Source organism: Lodderomyces beijingensis (genome assembly GCF_963989305.1).
Source record: "Lodderomyces beijingensis strain CBS 14171 genome assembly, chromosome: 3".
Lineage (NCBI taxonomy): Eukaryota > Fungi > Ascomycota > Pichiomycetes > Serinales > Debaryomycetaceae > Lodderomyces > Lodderomyces beijingensis.
Window position 1 is genome coordinate 651,560 of NC_089972.1, and position 23,838 is coordinate 675,397.

The 23,838-nt window shown below is 45.3% G+C and overlaps 11 protein-coding genes across 11 annotated transcripts; 6 read left to right on the forward strand and 5 right to left on the reverse strand. All coding sequences in view use genetic code 12, as the record gives it.

The window, feature by feature from the left end:
• Positions 1 to 57: 57 nt before the first annotated feature.
• On the forward strand, positions 58 to 765 carry LODBEIA_P23630 (uncharacterized protein; the record flags this gene model as incomplete). Its single annotated transcript, XM_066972354.1, has 1 exon — positions 58 to 765. The coding sequence occupies one exon, from the start codon at positions 58 to 60 to the stop codon at positions 763 to 765; it is 708 nt and encodes a 235-aa protein (XP_066829301.1).
• Positions 766 to 1,273: 508 nt separating this feature from the next.
• On the forward strand, positions 1,274 to 2,140 carry LODBEIA_P23640 (uncharacterized protein; the record flags this gene model as incomplete). The annotated part of the gene is made up of 1 exon (XM_066972355.1): positions 1,274 to 2,140. The coding sequence occupies one exon, from the start codon at positions 1,274 to 1,276 to the stop codon at positions 2,138 to 2,140; it is 867 nt and encodes a 288-aa protein (XP_066829302.1).
• Positions 2,141 to 2,265: 125 nt separating this feature from the next.
• On the reverse strand, positions 2,266 to 5,571 carry LODBEIA_P23650 (uncharacterized protein; the record flags this gene model as incomplete). Its single annotated transcript, XM_066972356.1, has 1 exon — positions 2,266 to 5,571. One exon carries the CDS (start codon positions 5,569 to 5,571, stop codon positions 2,266 to 2,268), a length of 3,306 nt encoding a protein of 1,101 aa, XP_066829303.1.
• Positions 5,572 to 5,800: 229 nt separating this feature from the next.
• Positions 5,801 to 6,565, forward strand: LODBEIA_P23660 (uncharacterized protein; the record flags this gene model as incomplete). The annotated part of the gene is made up of 1 exon (XM_066972357.1): positions 5,801 to 6,565. One exon carries the CDS (start codon positions 5,801 to 5,803, stop codon positions 6,563 to 6,565), a length of 765 nt encoding a protein of 254 aa, XP_066829304.1.
• A 72-nt stretch (positions 6,566 to 6,637) lies between these two features.
• On the reverse strand, positions 6,638 to 8,881 carry LODBEIA_P23670 (uncharacterized protein; the record flags this gene model as incomplete). The annotated part of the gene is made up of 1 exon (XM_066972358.1): positions 6,638 to 8,881. The coding sequence occupies one exon, from the start codon at positions 8,879 to 8,881 to the stop codon at positions 6,638 to 6,640; it is 2,244 nt and encodes a 747-aa protein (XP_066829305.1).
• A 564-nt stretch (positions 8,882 to 9,445) lies between these two features.
• LODBEIA_P23680 (uncharacterized protein) lies at positions 9,446 to 11,065 on the forward strand (the record flags this gene model as incomplete). The annotated part of the gene is made up of 1 exon (XM_066972359.1): positions 9,446 to 11,065. One exon carries the CDS (start codon positions 9,446 to 9,448, stop codon positions 11,063 to 11,065), a length of 1,620 nt encoding a protein of 539 aa, XP_066829306.1.
• A 143-nt stretch (positions 11,066 to 11,208) lies between these two features.
• On the reverse strand, positions 11,209 to 11,928 carry LODBEIA_P23690 (uncharacterized protein; the record flags this gene model as incomplete). The annotated part of the gene is made up of 1 exon (XM_066972360.1): positions 11,209 to 11,928. One exon carries the CDS (start codon positions 11,926 to 11,928, stop codon positions 11,209 to 11,211), a length of 720 nt encoding a protein of 239 aa, XP_066829307.1.
• Positions 11,929 to 14,702: 2,774 nt separating this feature from the next.
• LODBEIA_P23700 (uncharacterized protein) lies at positions 14,703 to 16,526 on the forward strand (the record flags this gene model as incomplete). The annotated part of the gene is made up of 1 exon (XM_066972362.1): positions 14,703 to 16,526. The coding sequence occupies one exon, from the start codon at positions 14,703 to 14,705 to the stop codon at positions 16,524 to 16,526; it is 1,824 nt and encodes a 607-aa protein (XP_066829308.1).
• Positions 16,527 to 18,057: 1,531 nt separating this feature from the next.
• LODBEIA_P23710 (uncharacterized protein) lies at positions 18,058 to 18,656 on the reverse strand (the record flags this gene model as incomplete). The annotated part of the gene is made up of 2 exons (XM_066972363.1): positions 18,058 to 18,477; positions 18,600 to 18,656. 2 exons carry the CDS (start codon positions 18,654 to 18,656, stop codon positions 18,058 to 18,060), a joined length of 477 nt encoding a protein of 158 aa, XP_066829309.1.
• Positions 18,657 to 19,029: 373 nt separating this feature from the next.
• On the reverse strand, positions 19,030 to 20,535 carry LODBEIA_P23720 (uncharacterized protein; the record flags this gene model as incomplete). Its single annotated transcript, XM_066972364.1, has 1 exon — positions 19,030 to 20,535. The coding sequence occupies one exon, from the start codon at positions 20,533 to 20,535 to the stop codon at positions 19,030 to 19,032; it is 1,506 nt and encodes a 501-aa protein (XP_066829310.1).
• A 1,375-nt stretch (positions 20,536 to 21,910) lies between these two features.
• LODBEIA_P23730 (uncharacterized protein) lies at positions 21,911 to 22,951 on the forward strand (the record flags this gene model as incomplete). Its single annotated transcript, XM_066972365.1, has 2 exons — positions 21,911 to 22,038; positions 22,189 to 22,951. 2 exons carry the CDS (start codon positions 21,911 to 21,913, stop codon positions 22,949 to 22,951), a joined length of 891 nt encoding a protein of 296 aa, XP_066829311.1.
• Between the last annotated feature and the right edge of the window lie 887 nt (positions 22,952 to 23,838).

Consider the following 23,838-nt stretch of genomic DNA (forward strand, 5'->3'; position numbering starts at 1 on the left):
TTCATATCTCCCACCCCATATAAGAGAAAGCATTAACCCAGTTCAAGCTGCTCAAACATGGTCAAAGTATTAATTGCCCTCACATCATACAACCAACCGTTCTTCCCCAATGGAGACAGAACAGGAGTTTTCATAATTGAAGCACTTGCGCCCTTTTTGGAATTCACAAACAAAGGGTACGAAGTTGTGTTTGCTTCCGAGAACGGACTCTTTGGCTACGACGCGGCATCTTTTGCAGTTGACTTTTTAAGCGGTGAAAACAAGCAAATCTTTGACGACCCAAACTCACCATTTAGTAAAGCCATTAACAGCACCCGCAAGGCCTCCGAAGTGGTGGATGAGAAGTTTGACATCTTTTACGCGAGCGCTGGACACGGGACCTTGTTTGATTATCCACACGCGACGAGCTTGCACAAGATTGCCACCCAGGTCTGGCAAGATGGCGGCGTAGTCAGCGCCATTTGCCATGGCCCTGCGATCTTCCTCAATTGGAACGACCCCAAAACCGGCGAACCTTTCATCAAGGGCAAGAAAATCACGGGTTTCACCGTTTTGGGAGAGGACTTGTTGGGCGTCACCAGCAAGTTGCAAACGGACAGCTTGCCCACCGTGTCGGAGATAGCCAAACGGGAAGGCGCCGAGTACGTCGAGCCTCCCGGACCGTGGGCGGCGTTCACTGTCACCGATGGCAAGCTTGTTACCGGTGTCAATCCCCAGACGGCTGAAAAGATCGGTAAAGCGATCATAGAGGCATACGAGGCCTAAAACTGGAGAAAAACCGTGGTGCTGATTTCTATCTGGTGTCTTATTTGTTCAACAATATCGTCCTCATCGTTGTCACTTCGAAACAAAAAAATAAAGTTGACGTTTCCAGCCGTTTCCACGTAGAATCGACAGAGTTTCTCTTACTTGCAACGCCGCTTCCAGCTCCCCATCGTCGTCCTGCTGACGTTCCCTTCAGCTGACTCCGGGGTTGTTTTATCTTGTATTGTCCATGACAATACAACCTGTTTTGCTGCTGCTTGATAGAGTAAAAGAAAAAAAGAGCCGAGCAGGGTGTTGATGTATAAAAAGAGTAAAAAAAATAAGCTCTCAATTTGACGAGTAAGAAGCCTCCCCATATAAAGTTCCAACTTCACATTCACATTCACAACACCATCAGTACCTTCACTCGTTTATAATCGGAGTTGAACCAGTCGCTATCCATCCATAAAAAACAAAATTGATATTCATCCACGCTAGTGATTCCATCACCCGAAAAAAAAAAAGAACGATGCCCACTTCCTTCTTGACCAAGTTGAAGTTCTACCTCAAGACGGTGATATTCGGTTCACTAGTCGCGGGGTGCGCCTTGTATGGAGTGATAGCCTCGCTAATCTTGAGACTCATCGGGAAAGTCGAGTATGCGCAATACACAGTTGCTCGAGCCTTCTACTACTCGTGTCGGTTCTTCCTCGGCATCAACATCAAGGTCATCAATGAGCACCACCTCAAGGAGTTGCCCGCTATCGTGGTGTCCAACCATCAGTCGGCATTGGATATCCATGTCTTGGGCAGAGTGTTCCAGCCCGGGTATACCGTCACGGGAAAGGCCTCGTTGAAGTGGGTTCCCTTTCTCGGCTGGTTTATGGCTGCCAGCGGCACCTTTTTCTTGAACAGGTCCAAGCTGGCCCAAGCGAGAAAAGTGCTTGATGGAGCATTGCAGAATTTGAAAGAACAAGAACGTGCCCTTTTCATTTTCCCCGAAGGTACACGTTCCGGTTTGGAGACGTTGGATATGTTGCCGTTCAAGAAGGGCGCTTTCCATTTGGCGAAACAGGCAAAGATCCCCATTATACCCGTGGTTGTGTCGAACACGTCCACGATTTTCAATTCCAAGAAGAAGGGGTTCAACACGGGCGAGATCACGCTCGAGGTGCTCCCTCCTGTCTCGACCGAGGGGCTAGAGACAAACGAGGATGTTACTGCGTTGTGCGCTCAGATTAGAAAAGACATGATTAGTACGTTGAAAAAGATTGGATATTCTCAAGCTCCTGGTGTCAAGCCTAACGAAGAGTATTATCCCTCCGAGGCGGAGAATCAAACGGACACAGAGGTAGAGGTTATAAGTGAAACAACGCCGTTAGTCTCTGAAGATTGAACAAAAAGGAAGAGGAAGGGGTAGATTTGATGGTTTTTTTTTTTTTGTAAAAACAAAATAGTATAAAATGCAAAGTAGATATTGGTGGTGGTGATGGCAATGGTGATGGTGATTGTGGTGTGAGATTAATCAATAATGACGGCTGTTTTCTTTGTTTTCGTCTTTTTCTTGGGCTTGACCGCGATGATTGATGGGTCTTCAGAGTCACCAGGAACAGGTTCGGGCGATTTGCCTGGAGCAGACGTTTCAGGGGTTGTTGCAGTATTAATCTTTGTTTCTTGCTCCTCTTTCGCGGCTGTCTCTGCCATTGCTAATTTCTCTCCTTTCTTGGTCTTTTCCTTCTTTTCCGTGTCCTTCTTTTTCTTTTTCCTCTTCTTCTCTGGTTCGACTGAAGTTTGGGCCAATTTCTTCCTCAAGGCATCCAAATCTACATCATACTCATCTCCATCTCCCAATTCTTCAGGAAGTGCATTCGAGTCGAGATCAATATGAGCCAATGTCGATGAGTCGATACGCAACGAGCTGTGTCTGGGCTTGGGTTTCTTTGCCGGCAGCGGCTCAATTTCAATCAAATCTTCTCCACTGAGGATGGTTTCCTCTCCCAATATGGTGACTTTTTCCTTCTTGATCTTTGGAACCTTGCTTTTCTTCTTCAATTTCCGATTCTCGGGTTGTTGAGTGGTTGACGACAAAGATACTCGATCGGGGCTCTCTGAGCTTAGCTGGACGTAGGATTCCGTGCCTGTTTTCTTTGCAGACTTCTTCTTTGGCTTGACGTCGTCGAGGTAAAACGGGTCATCTCTCAAGCGCTCGGCCTTTTCCAGCTTCTTATTGACATCCTCGCTTGATAACTCAATTAGTGGACTCTCAAATTCCTCACTTTCAGACAAGTACAAATTATACGCTTCATCGACAGCTTGAGTGTCATTGTCTGAAAAATTTTCATCTCCCGCAGGATTAATGGCCAGGTCTAGATCGAGGTCAGAAGGAAGGAAAATGTTTCGCTGAGCGTTTTTGGACACTGGGTTAAGTGCAAAGGCATTGAAAAAGGACGGTAGAATGTGGCTAACAAGCATGGGCAACTTTTTGGCCGCCGAGTTTATTTTTGCATGGCTCTCGTCAGCGTTGTGAGGAGTATCCTCGGCAAACGGATTTAGTTCATACTTGGCCTCTGCTCCCTTTTCCCCCTTTTCTCCTTCTTTTTCTTCTTCCTCTTCCTCCACTTCTTCTTCTTCTTCAGATGAAAACACCAAGTTCTCATACCCGTCGTCGTTGCCGTCGTCGTCTTCCTCTTCTGAATCTGACTTGTTATTTCCAATATCCTCATCACTAGAATCGGAGCTTGAACTCTCATCATCGGAGTTGACTTTTAAAACCCGCTTCCTATAGTTTTCAATATCGGCCGCCTCTAGAGCTTTGACGGCTCTCATATCGTTCAAAGTCATGGCCTCTTGGCAAACTTTCAAAAACTCCAACCACGATAGTGCCCGTTCTTGCACCTCATAGTTCATGCTGGTCTCGAAATTCTTCAAAAACGAAATCAAGCGATACAATAGATAGCTCAACTCTGTGTATCTCTCCCTGGAAAACTCCCCGTGGTTGGAATATGCTCTGATGAAATCCCTTGTTATTCCACTGAATATCTTGATGAGTGCTTGTATCAACACTTTTATAATGTCAGGATCAGACACTGTCAAAATTTTGGCCGAGACGGGGAAATTGTAATTGGAGCTCAAGTTGAGTTTCTGGTCGAGCTGATGGTTGATCAAGGAGTTGAAAATGTGCAATTTCTTGCCCATACCAACAACCAATTCCTCATCTTCAATTTCAACCTCATCGTCGACATTTACGCCGACTTCGAGCTCGTCGATGTATTCGCCAAGTATCCAATACACGTATCTCAAAATCACAGGCGAAATGTCAAAGATGGTTTGGTTCAAGACAATGTCGGTGACGACATTTCTCAACAAATTGGCTCTAACCGAGGGGACTTTGGTTGCCAAAACAACAAATTCCCTACCCAAAGCGTTTGCAATTTCGTTTCCAATCTCGGTGGACACAATATTAACCGTAGAGCCCGTGGCGGGTGTTAAAAGGGTCAAGTTGAGAATATCGTTTAAAACGGCTAGGTACCATTTAAAGTTTGGAATGTTGCCGTAATTGTCATGCGAAGCAATCTCCAAGATCTTCAAAGTGATATCCGACTTCAAGGTATCATTGACAGCCTTGTCGTCGGGGATCAATTGCAAAAGCATGCTCTTGACCACATCCACTATGTTATCCTCGTTAACCAAATAGTTGGAGACTTCCAACGACTTGCGCTTGATGATGATATCGGAGTCGTTTAGACAATCCATAACCACGTCGGATACTCCATCCACCGAGTTTATGAAGACGGGAAACTTTTTCAAGATGTTGATCAATGCAATCAAACCGACAAATTTCAAATTTGAGTCCTTGGTGGTGAAGAAATTCATCAACTGATTTATGCAGAGTTTGGCAGTCTCCTTGTCTCTGCTGGACTCCGAGGACAACATATTGCCATTAACTGCACAGTTGATGCACTCATAAATCAACGACGACGCTTGGGTCCTCAACATCAACTCAATGATGGCTGGCAAGATTTTCTTTTTCATTCGCGGCTCGACCTTGGATAGACTTTGGAACAACTTGAGAATCCTTATAATCAACCAATTGTTTTTTGTTTCTTCAAGGATTGCAAAGAATTTCGGCAAGTAGTTGAGGAAAATCTTGGGGTTATCCTTGGAAATTTCACAAATGACGTTAACAGTGGCACTGACAACGGAGATATCTGAGTCGTCAAGCATGTCTATCACCCTTTGGAAATTCACCCTTAGACTTTCAGGGTACTTGAGAAAGATCTTGTACATGGCCAAGATCGCCTTCTTTCGTATGTATGGCTTCGAGTGGTTGAGTTTCATCAAGACGTCGTCATTGATGTCTCTGGATAAGCTAGGTGTAACAATAGTCGCGACTCCACTCAACGCTAGCCCGACTTCGACATGGTTCGACGAGTTCAAGTCCTTTTTAAATTGGTTTGTGGCAAGAATCAACAAATCCTGCTCGTTTTTGAAGCTCTGGATCGCGGCAAGATATCCGATCCTCTTTTGCTGGAATTTGCTCGAGGACATGACTTCAAGGATTTGGAAATTGCACCACGACATGTCGAATCCGTACATTTCTAGATATGCCAGTTTGAGAACAGCCATTGCCTTGGTCTCGAGGTCCGTTGTATACAACTCCGACTTGCATTCTTGAATGGCGATCTCTAAGAATTTGGCCAAGCTTTCGGGTGACTCTTTCGAGTGGGCCCGAATTCCCTTGATTAGATCGCTTAGTGACTTTTCAAACAGGATACCAAATGGCTTTAGTCGTGCTAGGACGTCTGAGTTTTGTAATTGGAAAGACATAGCTGTAGCAGGATATGTGTGAAAATGGACACTTTGCTTTCCTTTCCTTCCGGACCGTCTTCTTTCAGTGTGTTTCCCTGTTCCCTTTCCTTCTGGTTGTCAAAATGGCTGCTTCAACACTGAATCTTGATCGAGTTTTGATGTCAGATAAATCTCGCACCGAATGTATAACATCTGCGAATATATATATTCATCAGAGAAACCACTACTACCACCAAAACTCTCTTGAATGAGTGACAATACAGACCATGATGATGATAATAATGACAATGTTGAGTTTACAAGGGGAGATGACACGGGCGATATGGCGCATCGACTAGCCCAAGCAGGCTCCGAGCCGTCAGTGGATGACGTGCAGGACGATCAGATAGATGAAGATGAGCGACGACGACCAACACACCCATCCACATTCATGGCAAACAACAACGACCTGTTTGTTTCATCAGGCACCGAGGACGAATACATTCTAAGTGACGAAGAGGACTCAGCTGACGATAGGAAGAACTTGTTGGCGGACTTGTCCAATTCCGAGCTTCCTCACTTATCAAACCTCAATGAACACGCCCGGTATTTCGCAAATTCGTTACAACAGGCGCTAGATTCAAGCGAGCTTGACAAGTCGTTGGTGCTCCAGGCGCAGATTAGCGGCAATTTGAACAATGAAAACCAGAAGTTGATTGAGCAGCGAGAACTCTTGTCTGCCAAGTTGATGAATTTGCAGCAATTGTTTGAATCAAACTTTGGCACGCGTGCCAACAATAAAGCTTCCAGGGTCGAGCGTTTGCGCGGCGAGATCAGCTCGATTGAACACCGCATTGAGAAGCTCAAGAATGGCGGGAGTAAGAGCTCCTTCCCAATCTCGTTCTTAAAGGCCAAGCCGAAAGTAGGGGTGGCGCAGAGATTCCCCATAGAGTACAACCAAGCTCGCGATAAAGTTTTGGAAAGACTTGTTGATGATGATGATGCTGGTGGTGGTGATATCAATTCTAATTAAGGATGTTTCTACTATGCAATTTCACTCCTTTTTTTTTTTTACTATTCTATTCAATCTTTCTAAGAATAGAGCCTAGGCGTAGATGATTCCCAAACCATCGATCCAACTGCCCATGTAATAATACATCCCAACAATCTGAGTACTAGCAGTTGGTGCTTCGAGCGTAGACAAATGGCCACCATTGGCATTACCAAACATGGGAGAAACGTTATTTCTGTTGGTCACGAATTGGATCGCATCGATCCAGGCCCCATTACGGACGTTGAATTTGACAATCCGTTCATCCTGCCCAACTGAGTAATCGGAATAGTTGTTTGTTTCATTGCCCACCAACGCAGTGGCATCGCTGTATGAGTACTCGCCATTATCTTGGCTCAGAAAGGGTTGTTGTTGCTGCTGCTTCTCGTGCTCGTGGCCAAACATTTTTTTCAAGTAATTTCTAGCTGGAACTTTTGGAGCATTGGATGGTGTAGCACCACCACCACCACCACGAGCACCAGGGTTTGTTTTTGTTTGCTTTTTATAATGGAACCTGACTCCATCCAATGACCCTCCGTGATAAACTCGGACTTTGTAAACTGTGTTGATGTCAAAGAATGTCGTAAACATGTCACCTGCAACTTTCCCGAGCAAGGCACTTTTCGCTGCTGCTGCCGCTGCTTCAGACCTGCCTCCCAAGCCAGCGAAATTTCCCCTAATCAACTGCTGGCTCTGCAGCGAGCAAAGGTTTTTGAAGTTGTCAATCCACAAGTCCCCACCGAGGGATAATGCTCTGATCTTGTACTCTTCGCCAGCATCACCCTTGGCGCTTCTCAACTTCTTCAACATGTCCCTGAAGTCCAAGCTCAATTCATGCTTGAGGCCTGGGCCACCGTAAAACTGAGGTAAAAAGGCCTCATGGTATCTAGCAAGATCGCCGTCAACTATTTCGAGTAGATAAATACCACAATCGGACTTGGCAACACTACCACCTTGCGGCAACGCATAAGCAGTGGGCGCTGAATTGTTTGTATAGGAGTTATCTGGTCTTCTTGTAGTCGAGAAAACTTTTCCGAACTGGTCCACCGGAAGGGAAAACAGATCGTGGAAAAGAAACCGGATCAAGTCAAGTCTATTCCAATGGCAAACTCTTGACCATGCTCCATTGCCTCCAATAACCTCGCCTCCGGAACGGGTCCTCAAACATTCCAACTCTCGTGTCATGAAGGAACGGTTGAACCACTGGTAATCTCGCAACATGACTCCGTCTACTTGATGCGGGCACCCCAAAGCGTGCCCGATTTCATGCATAAAGGCGCCAAGACAAATATTGAGACACTCCCAACTCGTGCCACACTCGTTACAGTCATTGGCAACTTCATTCTTGCTCAATCTAGTTGCATCCAAATATGACGGTGTCACGAGGGGAAAGTTTTGAGGATACGAGTGCAAGCCATGGGAGCCAAAGATGGCCATCTTGACTTCGTTGGTGCCTCCACCTAACGCGGCATGAGTGAGAATCATGTCTTTGCTCTTGTCGTATGTCGAGTCAAGATACATGACTGCGCACTGCACAGCAGTTCCTTGTTCGGAATTATAAATCTCGGGCGTCTTCTTGACCAAGTCGATGGCATGGCTAAACAACCCCCCAGAGTCTCTTGCCTTGGGGTTCTGTTGAGCCAAGTCTGGGTCACGCAACTCGCGCACAGACCGCGGGCTCGTCAACACGTGCACCTTGACTTCTTGGTGTGGCGTGGGGGATTGGACATTGTACCCAAATATAGTTTGATCGTGACTAGTTTCCTCGGCAAATTGGAAAGTCCTATTGCTAAACCCAACCTGTCTCATTTCATCCTGGGTATACGCTTGCATGAGTCTACCGGCGACTTTCAACTTCTTGATGGCATTTTCCAAAGTTGGCCTTTCGCCTCGACCAAGTCTATAGTGGGGCATGTCATAGACCCCGGGCGAGTCTCTTGCTCTTATGATACACAAATGGACCGGCTTATTCTGCGGCAAAGGGTTGAAAGCCAAGTCCAAGTGTCCTGAATCTACAACGTGCGGTTGGCCGTGGGAATACTCGGGGAATCCAAATGGGGAGATGGTTCCGTTATCCATAACTTCAACTTTGAATCTGTTCAAACTGTCGGGCGAGACGTGGACAATGGCCTTGAATTGGCCATTGTTGACCTCAAAGTACTGCGGAGGAAACACTTTGCTCTCATTGTTGGTGAATCCAACCACCCCTCGTTGGACCCGCTGCGAGGTTGATCCACTGACTATGACCGTGGGAGAAGAAACAATCTCGTTGTTTTGGAAATTGAAGGAAATGGTCATTTGGGTTGGTTACAAGGCTGCGAGTCAACTGAGTAGGCTGAAAAGTACCAATCGCGTCTTGCCACTGGATAAAACCAACATGCAATGGGGGAGAAAAGTGACTGTGTAGGGTGTGTTCAAGAAAGAACTACGTGGCTCAAACTCTTTCTAATTTGATGTTATCCCCAAAATCAAAACTGGACATAGCCGAGATCCGAACAACTCATGTAATGAACTGTTGGTGAAATTTCCCATGCCGTGGGGCTTTTTCCTCTACATTCAAAGGGAACAGCCTGGGACTCCAGAGCCAACAATAGATCCCATACTGCCCCTATCGAAACATCCTGGATGTACCCATAGAGGTTAGTAGTGGTACTTTTTGGGCTCAGATTTGTATTATTTTTCCACCAAGAAGTTCTCCGACCATACTTTCTCCCGTTCCTCCCACACGCTTCAAGGCTTCCCGACAAGTTGCAATTGTGGAGCAACAGACTCCGGGAGTTCAATTGAGTCGCTGCAGTTCCAAGCGAACAGGGGAGGGGGACAAAAGCCTTGACGCCAGTGTTTGCTGAGGTACTTAAGAAAATGAGCAAGAGAAGATCTGAGGCCTTTATGGCTGCGTCAAACCATTGGAACAAGAAGCAGAAAGTGGCGGAAACAAGCAAAGAAGGTGGTGATAACAACACTTCTCAAACAACTGAGCGCGGAAACAAAAAGGAGCAAGTACTGTCAAAGAGAAGGAGCTATGCGTCACCTGTCAAATTGCTATTCAATCCCAGCTATCCGCAAGACGAGTTGGCCAAAGTCAACAGGGACACCGTGACTATTGAAGAACTCGTTGGTTCAAGGGACTTGCAGGAGACATTCCAGTTCAATTTCAGCGTCGACTTGGCCTTTTTCCTCGGCTACTTGCATCCTAATTTCATCAAGGAGCGCAGAAACATTGTCTTTGTGACTGGTGGTCGGCTCCTTGATCCCGATTCTGAAGAAACTGCAATCATCAAGACCAAGTTCAACGTTGCTGAAGTCACTGCTGATATTCCAAACAGGTTTGGCACCCATCACACGAAAATGATGGTTAATTTCTACGCAGACGACAGCGTCGAGGTTGTGATTATGACTAGCAACATCACCAAATTGGATTTCGGCGGTTTGACGCAAATGATGTGGCGTTCGGGGAAATTGGACAAGGGAACAACCAAAGGCAAAAAGGGTATCCAGTTTCAGGCTGATTTGTTAGCTTACTTGCGCAAATACGATAAATCACGCATCGATACACTTGCCAATCGACTAGCAGAATATGATTTTTCGCGGGTAGATGTTGATTTGGTTGCTTCTGCTCCTGGCAAGTACAATTTGCAAAATGACCACGAGACCATACTTGGCTACGGAAGCTTATGGCAGGCGCTACAACGAAACGATTTATTGTTGGACAATAGGGACACAAAAAACACTCATTATAATGTGCTTGCACAAGTGTCTGCTATTTCGTATCCTTTCTCGACTGAGAAATGGGCGACTGCAGGCATATTCAGTCACTTGATCTGCCCCATGATCTTTTCCAAAAACCAAGCTTTCCAAATGCTAGCTCCCGGCAAGGAAAGCATTCGAGAACATCAACGGGAACACAACTATTCCCCTAGTATCGTGTTCCCCACCGTCGACGAGGTCGCGGCCAGCAACGTTGGATTCGCCTCGGGAGGAGCCATTCATTTCGACTATACCAAGTCGTTTGTTCACAAAAACTACTTTAGTCAGGCAATAAAACCGTACTTGAAAAAATGGGATTCTAGCCGTGGCGAAGCAACAACAAAAACTGGTAGAGAGAAAGTAATGCCACACGTTAAACTATACATGTGCGATAATGGTGACGATTGGAATAGCCTCAAGTGGTGCTACATGGGCAGTCATAACTTGTCAAAGCAAGCGTGGGGCAGTAGGAAAGGAAACAAATTTGCAAACTCTAGTCCCGATGAGTACGAAGTGAGCAGTTACGAGCTAGGTGTGTTGATCACCCCAAAAGAAAACACGACGCTAGTTCCGAGCTATTTGGCAGATGAAGGGAAAGAGCCTGATAAAACGTTTCTACGAATGCCTTTTGCTTTACCGCCTGCAAATTATGGAGCAAGCGATCTACCGTGGAGTCTACATGTCAGTTACGGAGATAAAAAGGACTCACAAGGACTCTCATACGATATAGATTGAAAAAATGAACAAAAAAAAAAGAAACCAAGAGGCAATCTAGGGCTTTGCATTGAAATTTAAAAACCAATACCGCCAACAAACTCCAATATATAGAATTCTTTCTTCTTTTTGTTTTTCTTTTTTTGATTTTTTTATTTGATTATTCATTTTTTGAGCGATTGGTAAGCGTCGATAGTCTTTTTCCCAGTCTGCTCAGCACTCTGTGGATTGACCCCCGTGATCAAGCGTCCGTTGCCGTCAACAACAACGAAATCATCCCATGGACCCTTGGGTGACACGTACTCGGCGCCTTCCTTCTTAGCGACACCCGCGACAGTCAAAAGATGGTCCTTCTCGATGATGCCGTCAAGACCAAGATCCTTCTCGCCAACGTCAGTGAACCCCGTAATCTTCTTGCCCTTGATCAAAGGTTCTCCACTGGACAAGTTCAAGTTTTCAAAGATTGCGGGGCCATGGCACACGGCACTCACGATACCACCTTTTTCCCATGTCTTGGCGGCGATAGCGTGCAAGCTCTTGGCTTTGGGAAAGTCGAAAATGGCGCCGTGGCCACCAGCAGCAAAGAAAATGTCAAAGTCCTCATTGATCAAGTCGCTGGCCTTTTTGATCTTGGCTATGGACTGGTTGAAGAATGAGTTTTTGTCTTCAAACGCTGCTCTGATGTTGCCACTAAGGAAATCTTCGCTGGTGCTATGCTCGTCGTAGCCAAATCTACCGGTTTCCGAAGCAAACTGTACTTCGTAGTTGCTTGCTGCGAATTCCAAGAAAGGCTCCAATGCCTCGGAGACGAATAAACCGGTCTTGGTGCCGTCTTGGTAGAAGACCTCGTTGTAGGCAGTGACTGCAAGTAAAACTTTCACCATCGTGGTAACTTAAATACGTGTGTGCTGTGTTGTGGTGTCACCCAATTGATTACGCACGGCTTTTGATGAGAAAGTTACATAACTGGAATTTCTTTGCAGATTTTATACTGAAGTAGAAAAAGGGGGGGCCACAGCTCTGCAGAGGTTATGTCCCACCTCAGGGAGGACTGTGGAGAGCGTGTAGAATCTTCTAAGGGGTTCCCGTGAGGGAGGTCTTGTCCTCTGTTTGAGTTGTTGACCAAAAGTTATGGTTGCTAAATTTCCCTACTACAGAGCAAGTGTTGGTGTGCCAGATTTTTTTTCACCCCTTGAAAACCCCACACCGGTCAATTCGCTTACTAATTTTCTCTGCGGAAGAATTGAACCCTGTGCTTTAAACTCCGGCCAGCGAGTCAATCCACGATAGAAAGTCTTTGTATTGCATCATCCTTGCTACAAGCCGCTGGTTGTTGGAGATCTAGGGGTGATAGTGGTTGCTTGTGTGTGTGTATCTATGTCCCACGTGGTAGCGTTGTTGCAAAATCCCGAGTCCGAAGCATTTTTTGCAGCCTTCTTTCGGCGGTTGCAAAATCACAGTTTTTCCCGCAGAGTAGGCTGGCAAAATGGCCCCGTGTGTAACAAGTATTGCCGTGATAATTGAAAGCAATTTCCAACGTAATCGAAAAATGTGGATGCCCTGTAAAAACAACCACCCCCCCCCCCCCCCCAAAAAAAAAAAAAAATAAAAAATTAAATTCAATCGGCTCGTATTTGTCTTTCAATTTTTCGGTATTACTACGTTTTTGGTTGGATTTCGCTCCAATTTCGAGTGAATTTTTTGCGTGAGTCCCGAAAAGTTCACGGGAATGCAAGTGTTTGGGAATCGTGAAAAAAAGCAACAACTCGGAAGAAATGTCGCGAGGCAAAGACAGATCAAGCCTGCTAAAGCTGGAGTAAACACATTGGCTTCTTGCAATCTACTAGCTTGAGCCATTCAATCTACCTTTTGATTTTTTTTACTCAACCCCACTCTCTGTCGGTGCTGTAGTATATATCTAGACTTTTTCCAAAATGGTTTGCAGCCGGAAGCGAGGGGCGTACTTTAAACGTCAATATCTGAGCCCAAACTAAATAAAAACCGTTTAACACTGCAATATGCTGCAAGTTACAAAACAACATTTCCGTGCTAGAAAGTAGAAATCTTCAATAGTTGAGTTTTCGAACTTCGGGGCAAAAGAAGATGGCGACAGTCCTCGAAGATACTTTTGGATCTGAGTTCCATCTGGTCCAACAAAGCGAGAACAAGACATCCTGGAACTGGAGCTGCTGTCTACAACTGAGCTTTTGGGCAATCTGTACCAATGAAAACCCACCCTGGACATTGCAATTGGAGAGAAAACCAAAAATATTTTGGAACAGAAGCAACGAATTTTTTTTCGTACGATGTGCTGTGTTTCTCATCTTGATCGGTGATGGTGACCCCGCCTGCAATGGCCCGTCGAGTGTGCTTCAAGTCGAGGCTCATCTTCTCAACTAGGGAATTGTTATCCGTCGGTTTATCGATAACCTGCATATAAACAAGGTTCATCTTTCGCCGTGTCGGACATCACCGTTACTCCGATCTCGCAAAGAAAACAGCAGATTCAACCAACATCGTATTCCAAGAAGAGGGCTAGCATACGAGCTGTCTCTTTTTTTCACTTTTCATTGTATTTTTTTATCTGATCTTGCCTTCAGGAGTCCAAAAAGAAAGGAGTTCATTTTCGTTTCCGGGAAAGAAGAGAAGAAAAAAGTAGACTGTAGTCACCTAGATAGAACGACGAGAATGATAAGATAGGAAGGAAGCGGATTTATACTTTTTTCGTTTATCATAGACCGAGATTGCCAGCGAACGGGCCATTTCGCCAGAGAGGTCCCAAGATATATGATCTTGAAGCAACAGCGGAAGCAAACTTGCAGAGAGAGAGGAATTCTGGTTTGCGGGCCTAGAGTAAGCTCCCCATAACTTTTTGTCTCGAGCGGTAGGAGTGCTTAGGCTGTTGACGTTTGTAAAGTGTTCGAGTCACGAGACCATTGCCTTCCCCGGGACACTTTGCAAGATGCGATACTGCACCTCCTCGTCCTTTTCCTCCACCTCTTGAGCCAAAAGGTCATCATCGAACATGAAAGTCCCAGCGCATGGAAATTCCTTCTTAGCGCATAAACCCCCCCTCTCTATACGTATCTGTGCCTCATTTCGGTGGCAGTGAGATGACCCTCAAGCTATATGACAGTCAAGGGGGCTAAATCTGATAAGCAGGGCCGGCCCCCGCAACCCTGACAAAGGGAAAACGGAAACGAAAAGAAATTTCTTTAAGAAAAGACTGTAATGTGGGCAAAAGAAGAAGAAGAGGTGGTTTTCTATTTTTTTTTGTCTGTTTGATTGATAAGAAACTTTCGGTGAAAATTTTTTGGGGGCGGTTTGGATTGCCAATTTCTCTGCATACAATGCACATAAGCAGACACATACAGTCTTGCACATGTTGAAATCTGGCTACATACGTTGCCGAATAATAGAAGTAGAAGTAATGCATGGATCATAATATTTTTACTATATTGGAGAGATGAAGTTTTTTGTAGGTGTAGCAAACAGATAGGGCTGCATGGGAGACTGTTTGTTAAACAACAGCCATCCATCCAGGGAGATATATAAAAGATGCCAATTCCTCGTGTCGGTGAACTCAATTCAAATTTAAGCTTGATCCATCACTGCGGCATCTAGGTATTGTAATCCCAATCTCACATATTCCCGGAAGATGAAAGGCACGGAAAAGTCCTCGGACTTCTCAGACAATGCCCGCGAAGGTGAAATCATAGATCAGGTATCCGTCGAGGACGACAACGAGCCCAAGACAAGATGGCAGAAGCTCGTCAAGTTTCTCGAAGTGCAGCCAAAGGGCGACATGACGGCAGCGCAGATGTTTCTTTACAACCACGATTTGAGACCAGTTGAAGAAGCAAGGAGACAATGGTCGTGGTACAATTACGTTTACTTTTGGATCGCAGACAGTTTCAACATCTCAACGTGGCAGATTGCTTCGACGGGAATGCAGGCTCCTTCCAACATGAACTGGTGGCAGACGTGGTTGTCGGTGTGGTTGGGGTACTTGCTCGCGGGTATCTTCGTTTCCATCGCAAGTAGAGTCGGTATCATGTACCACATTTCGTTTCCAGTGGCAGTTAGATCCTCGTTTGGAATCTACGGCTCGTTGTGGCCGGTGATCAACCGTGTTGTCATGTCGTGCATCTGGTTCGCCGTGCAGACTGCCATTGCCGGACCAACCATCTCGCTCATGTTGCACAGTATATTCGGCAAGAACTTGCCGCAGAGAATCGGCGACACCATTTCAGACCCCGACTTGACCACCTATCAATTCTTGGGTATTTTCTTGTTTTGGTTGTTCCAGTTGCCCTTTATTTGGTTCCCTCCTCACAAGATTAGACACTTGTTCACCGTCAAGGCCTACGTTTCGCCAATTGCCGGCTTTGGTTTCCTCATTTGGACCTTGATCAAGTGCGATGGACTCGGAAGCTCCATGCACAAGAAATCGGGCTTGCAAGGGGGTCCATTGGCATGGGCTTTTGTCGAGTCAACCATGAATGCCTTGGCCAACTTTGCCACCTTGATTACAAACTCGCCCGATTTCTCGCGTTTTGCCAAAAAGCCTTCCTTTAGCATGAAGTACTTGGTCTACACCATCTCCATCCCATTCTGTTTTTCCATCACTTCCTTGATTGGTATCTTGGTTACTTCGGCAGCTGAAAACAAGTATGGGGTCACCTACTGGTCGCCATTGGATGTCTTGGAGAGATTTTTGGAGAATTACACCTCGGGTAACCGTGCTGGTGTCTTTTTGCTCTCGGCTTCGTTTGCCCTTGCCCAATTGGGAACCAACATTTCAGCCAACTCGATCTCATTTGGTACCGATGCCTCGGCCATCTTGCCCAGGTTCCTCAACATTAGAAGAGGTGGATACATCTGTGCATTCCTTGCCTTGGCCATTTGCCCTTGGAAGTTGATTTCGTCCTCGTCAAGATTCACCACCTACCTTTCCGCTTACTCGGTCTTCTTGTCGTCGATTGCCGGCGTTATCGCTGCCGACTATTACTACGTCAAACGCGGATACTTGCTCTTGCCCGAGCTTTACTCAGCCACCAAGCCGTCGGATCCTTCCGAGAGATCAATTTACGCATTCAGCAAGATTGGATGCAACTGGAGAGCGTATGCTGCTTACATTTGCGGTATCTTGCCCAACATTGTCGGTTTTGTTGGTGCTACTGGTACTCACAAAGTGCCAATTGGCGCCACTGAAGTGTACAGATTGAATTTCTTCATGGGCTTCTTCAGCGCATTCTTGGTTTACTCCATCCTTTGCTACTTTTCACCAATCGGTATCGGTATGGAGCCAACTAAGCCATTTGAAAAAGGCTGGCATGAACAATACGCCGATGTTGAAATGTTTGAACAAGAGTTGGCTGGTCATGAAGTCCACCATGGTGTGGAGAGGTTTGATCAGAACGATGTCAGTTTGACTTTTTCTAGATCTCCAAGCGAAAAGCAGCATATGATGATTGTATAACAATTGGACGAGGGACGATGTTTTTTTCAATTCGAAGCGCAGTAATTTTTTAACTAGGATTTTTTAGGATTGATATTAAGATTGACACTATTTTCTTCTTTGTTTCTTCTATGAGAGGGGGTGTTTCCTTGTGCATTTGGTTTCTTGGTTCAGGTTTGACCCTGGCTGAGCGCAACATTATCAGATATCAGGTAAAGTCACCGCTCACGTGATTGCGTCAAGCACGGCTGAAACCTTTGCCGATTCCACCGTAAGCGACAAGCACACGTACATCAAACACATTGAATCGCAGAATCGCAAGGCGTCGAGATAAGGCTAAGAAAGTTGGAAGCAAAGCGAGCAGCAAGCTATGTCTAGTCCTCAAAGGCGGGGCCGAGAGGTGGTTTTTACTCCCAACGTAGAGGTACTTTAACCGCATAGGATATATGCAAGCGCTTGCACTTTGTAGAGCCTCACCGGACTTGACTTTTCCTCGTCTCGTTTGCAGCGAGCGAATAGATAAAGTAAACCTATCCGTGGCTCGAGTCTTTCTTATCTCTGGTGTTAGATCTCGAGGAGGTGGAGGAGGAGCATGAGATACGCGAATCTGGCCAAGATTCAAAAAGGAGAAATGTCAAATGAGTTTATTTCGGCAGAGAGGAAGAGGTGAATGAACGTCAACCTAGGGCAGGCTGTCACTAAACGGAATGGAGTTCAACCCAGAGTTAACTCAATGACGAGTCAACGATCCTTGATTTATGGTGTTTTTTTTGGGACCCATTGAAAAAGCAGGGAGATCGTGGCTGCAAACAATTTTTCCGACAACTGGTAACCATCTGATTCTTCCGAGAAGTCCGCGTTGGATGCACTTGAGAGGGTACTTTTGCAGTGCATTTCTCAGTTTATGGCCTCACCCTTTTCGCTTCACTCGATGTTGGCGTGGAGCCTGTTGACCCACTGAAGCGAGGATATTTTTCAAGAGTGTCTACGTTGCCTTTATTTTCTTTCTTTCTTTTTTCTTTGAGGAAGATTTGCAACCAGATTCCACACTTCAAACACTCCCGCTATTTCCATCCATATCAAGCATCCGGTGATGGTCCAGAACGCAATCCATACATCAAAACTAGAGCGCATTGACTGGAAAGATTGAGAAAATTGACCAGGGCACGGGCACCAAGGCTTTTTCTCAACCACCTCGGACTCGGTGTCGAATCAGGTAGTTGCTAGAGTAGAGAAATTGCTCCTTCAATAGAGTACGCGATATTAAATCCAGTGGTCTATTTTGTATTATTAGAGACAAAATAAATACGCATCTTTCCTTCTTTTTTTTTTTTATTTTGGATTTGCTTGCTTGTTTGTTTGTGTGTATGAATACTTCCATTGGGGGTGGGGTGCCGGTTTGTTGGAAAAAAGGTGAGACTTGAGGGTGTGTTCTTGAAAAGGTTTTGAAGTTTTGAAGTTTTTGAAGATCTGAAGTTATACGCAAAAAACTCCATCCTTGTCCCCTTCATATAGAAAAAACAAATTTGGAACTGCCGTTTGCTGGGCTTTTTTACTTCAACTTGTTAAATAACCTAGGTGCAACACAGTCATTCACACAATGCTGTAAATGGAAAAACTCCTCCACGCAGTCTTCCTTATGACTTTTATGAGCATAGTCGGGCTCCTCCATCTCTTTGGTGACTCTGTCTATACATTCATGGAAATGGTGTTCAAATGGTTTACATGCTACGGTCTTGACGCATTCTTCGGTTAATTTGACTTGTGGATCGACGTTTTCTTCTTCGTCTTCGTCATCTTCATCGTCATCGTCGTCATCGTCGTCGTCGTCGTCTTCTTGTTCACCTGGTTCTCCTTCTTCATCTGCTGGCGCATCTTCTGTGACCTCTACTGGGTCTTCTTCTGGCTGTATAGTCTCTTTAGCTTCCGGAGCTTCTTCGTCTGCCACCTCGTTCTGAGTATCTGAACCTTTCTAAAAAATCAAATTGCGTTAGTAAAAACTGCCAAAATCTTGGTTGCTTGTCGTTGAGGGCATAGCATATCCTGTAGGTGGTGCAAGAAAAAATGAAAGAAAAAAAGAAAGACAAAACATACTTCATCGGCATAGGCAGTTGGGATGATGTTATCTAACAAGTCTCTGAAGAATGACATGGTTGTTGCTCTTTTTATTTCAATTCCAGTTGTGAGCTAGGCCTTTGGTCGCTTTATGGCTATGGCTTTCTTAATTTTTCAATACCTCTCCAGTCCACCAGTGTGGGTGTATCCATTTTTTTCTTCTATTGAGAGTGCTAGTGGGTGCTACCACATGATGTTTAAAGGGGAAGCGTAATAGAGAAAAAACGCCTATTTTATTGGCTAGAGAGGTTGCTTTTCTCGCCAAGCGGCGGATCACGTGCATGTCACGTGCATATCACGCGTATGTCACGTGCGTCTATAAAACCTGTACAAGCAAGCTGTATGTATCGGAGTCTAGTAATGAACACATCCATAAGGATTCTTTTTAATCCGTTTTTTGACGTTTATTTTATTCCTTGTTTAGGATGATTTCAGATATCTTTCTATTGGTGTCAAACGGGTTATCGATGTATAGATTGTGTCCGCCTTCTGCAATTTCGTCGTATTTGAATTCCTTACCAGTGTCAGCAACTTTAGTGTTTAAGTGCTCAATCAATTTTTGGCCGGCTTCCGAGTTCATAAAGTCGTATTCTCCATAGAATAGGTAAAGATTAAAGGTCAAATTTTGGTGGCTGCTTTGTAGTTTATGCATGAACTTGTCGTACAAGGGCCACTTGCTAACCGTGGCGGGAGTCAACAAATACTTGACGTACAAGTCACTATTGCATCCCCTGGTAGTTGCATTGTACAAGTACTCCACAATCAATTCAATCTCCCTTTTGGACCCATAGACCAAGTCGTTGGTGTTTGTGAACACTGCTTGCGCACCACCGTGTTTGGCAATGAGTTTATTGATCTTGGACAATTTAGGAAGCCACATTTCGAAATAGAGCTTGACCCCCCACGGGCCCAACAAGGGGAGCAAGCGCGGCAAGAACGGGATCTTGTAGTACCAGTTCAAAACGTGATTCTTGGATAGTATGGGGAACCGGCTAAGAAAACGGTAAGACGTGGGGTCCAACGTTGGCTTGACAATTTCAGTTGTTATTTTGTCCGGGTTGGTGATGGCCATGACGTTTCTCTCTACGCCCACGGGCGATAGTAAAATGACATTGTCTACCTTGTTGGGGAATTTCAACGCATAGGAGCCGCTCCAGAACCCGCCAAAGGAGTGGCCCACCAAGAAATCAATCTTGCTGATCCCGCTAGCTTGCCTCCAATTGTCAATGGCGGAGCAGTAGAAGTTCTCCATGTCTTGCAAGATTGGCTTGAATTTCTGCTGGTACTCGCTGAAATTCTTGGGGTCAAGCTGGAACCCATCGATGAGCTTGTAGTATTTCCTGTACAATTTCTTGGGATGTTTTGGGTCTTCCTTGTCGATCATTTTCATCGAGGCAGTGGCGGGGATTCTCCACGAGATGGCATCGTTGTCAATGCTGGGGTTGGAAGAAAGGCCAAATGTGATGTTGTCCAAGAAATGCACGTGGTAGTTGTAACTGGTGCTCTTTTTCAATTGGTTGATCATCTGGAAATTCCGAGCAAAGCAACCTAGCGAGGCACCGTACCCGTGAATGAAAACCACATGCTTTGTTGCAAGATCCTTGCCATTGACGACTTTGAATCCAACCTCATTGATTTCGTTTTTTTTTGTCGACTTGTCAATTGTCAATTTCTTGACGTCAACAGTGACATTGCTGTTTTCGCTTGAATCAACAGGCATCATGAGACGAACTAGCTCATCCTGTAAAATTTCGAGGTTGTTTGCCGACCATGACTTGCGCCAGATATCAAGGCACCGAGAAAACGGGATCGTCTTGAGCGCTTTGTTTGGTTTATGACCTTGCGGTAGGGTGAACGATGAAGCATTCTTTAATGAGAAGCGCCGTATGAGACGCAATTGACTAATTGGAAGCATCTGATGGGGAACAGCAAGTGAAAATGTGTTGATGTCCATATAAGATCTGACATCGCGGTTCCAGAAATTTGCGTTTTCCGTTCCGATGCAAACCGAGGCAGTCTTGAATTTTTTTTTTTTTCGCAGCCACCTTGCTGTTGGGAACATGTTGCATCAATTACATAGAACAAGAAGATCTTGAATGAGAGGAGAATGAAAAAAAGGAAAGACGGTTGGCTCTGCCTTGTAGATTGCAGAGGCCTAAATCCACTTGATAACAGCTACTTCAGTACCTTTTCTTTATTGAAATCTGGAACACGAGCAGCACTGAAGCGTCTCTTGAGTTATTGCATGTACATTTAAGATTTAATCAAAATAATAAAATCCAAAAAAAAAAAAAAAAAAAAAGTAGAGGACACACTTACGACGGACCAGAAATGAAACAGTCCAGAGCTAAGCAGTGTGAGAGGGTATCAAGAAAAGGCTCTGGGCTCTTCCGAACCCAAAACGCATTAAAACCTGGCGCTCTCTCGTCTGGTTAGAGAAATGCTTTATGAAGGAGGAGGCACTGGCTTTTGTCGCCAGGGAGTTCTTGTTAGCTAGCCTCCTCTGGCTCCAATTGGCCCAACTTGCCAGGACCGTTCGCAACCCTCCATCTCCACGCCTCTTGCGCATTCTTGCCCTTAAGGTCTCATGATCTTGTGTCTTGACAGTTGCCTAAGGAGTTTATCCTTTGTTTATGTATTCCCCAGCAGCCTACGGCTGCGGGCTTTTTCCCATCAACCTGTAGGTAAGCTAACCTCGTCTGGCTCCAATTGGCCCCAACTTGCCAGGACCGTTCGCAACCCTCCATCTCCACGCCTCTTGCGCATTCTTGCCCTTAAGGTCTCATGATCCTTACTCGCCCGCTGGCCATCGCTACCACCGTAGTGGACAAAAATACCGGCGCGAATTGTCGCGCCAGATTCCCAAAGCGTGACTGCCTGACTCCCCCCGCGGTGGGTCGTCAACAACAACAGCCAGCCAGCAGCAGCAGAAAAATAAAAAGAGATCTAGGGCGACTCCGCGTAAATACACCCCCCAACCATATCGACCAAACAACCAACCAACAAAACCACAGAGGTTTCAATCCATCTAACCCAAGCATATTCAAGTCAGGAGGTGAACTACATCAAAAGCGTCTTTGAAGAAACAGAAAGAAAAAAGAGAACACGATTAACCCAACAATTGTGAGTTGTTGAAAAAAGGGTCAAAAGCTGAAGGCGAGAGAGAAAGAGAGAAAGAAAGAACCCAGGATTGCAGTTCGCTTTTTTTTTGTCTTTTTTTGTTTTTTACAACCGCCAGTGAACGCAACATCAACATCGTCAATTTTTTTTGAAGATAGAAACAGAGCAAGATGTCTGAAGTATCAGAAGAAGTCAGGGCCGCTACGAAGCCAGTCATTGAAGAAAGAGTTTATGTTGGTAACGTTGATTACAAGGCTACTGAGGAGGAAGTGAAGGAGTTGTTCAAGGATTTGAAAGTGTATGTGTTGAACCTACAAAGCTGGAGGATAAACCTGCCTATCCCCCCCCTACCAGGGATAGGTAGAAGTGTGGGGTGTGGGGGGTGAGGATGTGTGACCGATTGATCATTGAATACTAACTTTATCAATTTTTTTTTTTTTTTGTTCAGCACTGAGGTTGAAATCCCATTCAAGGAGAGAACCAGAAATGACGAGACTTTCAAATTGCACTTGGGTTTTGCATTTGTTCAATTTGAGTCCAAGGAAGAAGCCGACAAGGCCATAGCCGAGTACAACGGCAAGAGATTGCAAAGGAGAAACATTTTCCTCAAAAAGGCTGTGCCTCCACCTACGGAGGAAGAAAGAAAAGTCAAGAATGAAGCATTCAAGGCCAAGAGAGAAGAGCTTCAGAAAACCAGAAAGCAAAAGAAGGAAGAAGCGGCAGCAGCAAAGAAGCAGGCCAAAGAGGGCGCCGCCGGCGACAATAGTGACGCCAAGGACGAGTCCAGCAAGTCCAAGTCTCCTTCGTCAAAAGCTGCTCCCGATGGCGAAAAGTCCAAGGATACCGTGTTTGTCACCAACTTGGAGTACAAGGTCAATGCCAAGGTCTTGTCCAAGGTGTTTGAGGAATTGAAACCCAAGTGGATCCACGTTCCAGTAAGAAGAGTCCACCAAAAGACTCCCGAAGGTGCTCCAAAGAGAAGACCGTTGAACAAGGGTATTGCCTTTGTCAAGTTTGCCGACGAAGAAACTCAAAAGAGAGCCGTGGCCGAATTCAACGGCAAGGATGTCAAGGGCAGAGAAATGATTGTTGACTTTGCCGTCAACTCGAAAGTGCCAGAAAAGGGAACAGACGACACCGGCGACGAGGAAAATGGCGAAAATGGCGATGCTAATGGGGAAGACTCTGTTGCTACTGAAAATGGAAACTGAGTTTTCGGGGAGATGTTGAATTTTCGAATGATGAAATTTGTTGACCTTGAAACACAATGAAAAAAGGTTGCAGCTAAAAAAGAAAAAGTCTTTCAGTTGATTGTCAAGCTATCATTTGTTATGTAGAAATTGGAAGAAAAGGAAAAAAAAAATTGATGCCAATTTGGATTATGAGTTGAGGAGTTCTTAATTGAATTGTTACTTCAACTATATATCCAATGGATGTATATATATATCAAAAATGAAGGGAAAAAAAAAACAAAAAAAAACTAAAACGAAAAGGATAAGAAAACATACTGGGGAAAACTTGAGAAATGCTTTGTCCTGTTGGTCTTGATGGCCCCGGGGTCCAGAACAAAAAAAGAACACCGTAGAGAAGAGCTGTAGCTGTATCGACTGCAAAAAGAGAACCCCGTGAATCTCGTGGAGGAGCAAGTTGCAGAAATCTCTACAACGCATCGAAAAGTTTCACCCGCGCGCTTGCTCTCGGAGGACGAAATGAACGAATGGATGAATGAGTAAACGAATGAACGAAGAAGAGAAAGTCCAACAGCGATGCAACACCAGTAGACCTACCTGGAGTATCAAGAAAAGAAAAAAAAAGCCTTGGGCAATGGTGGTGGTGGCGGTGATGTTTGCCGGTATGTGAAGTTGGGGAAGACCGCCAAAGTTGGCTGTTGTTTTGCAACATAATATTTTTATTGCCTTGAAGCCGTTTGAAGAACGGTGCTGCTTCATGGGAATGGGAGAGGAGGTAATATAATCGCAGAGCAGAGCAGTCCCGAAGCTGAAACTGGCCTCGAACTACAATCCAACGGCATCCGCCATAATCCCATCTCATCTCTTCTCCTTTGCTTTTCTCGTAGAAAGTGGCTCTGCTTAAAAAA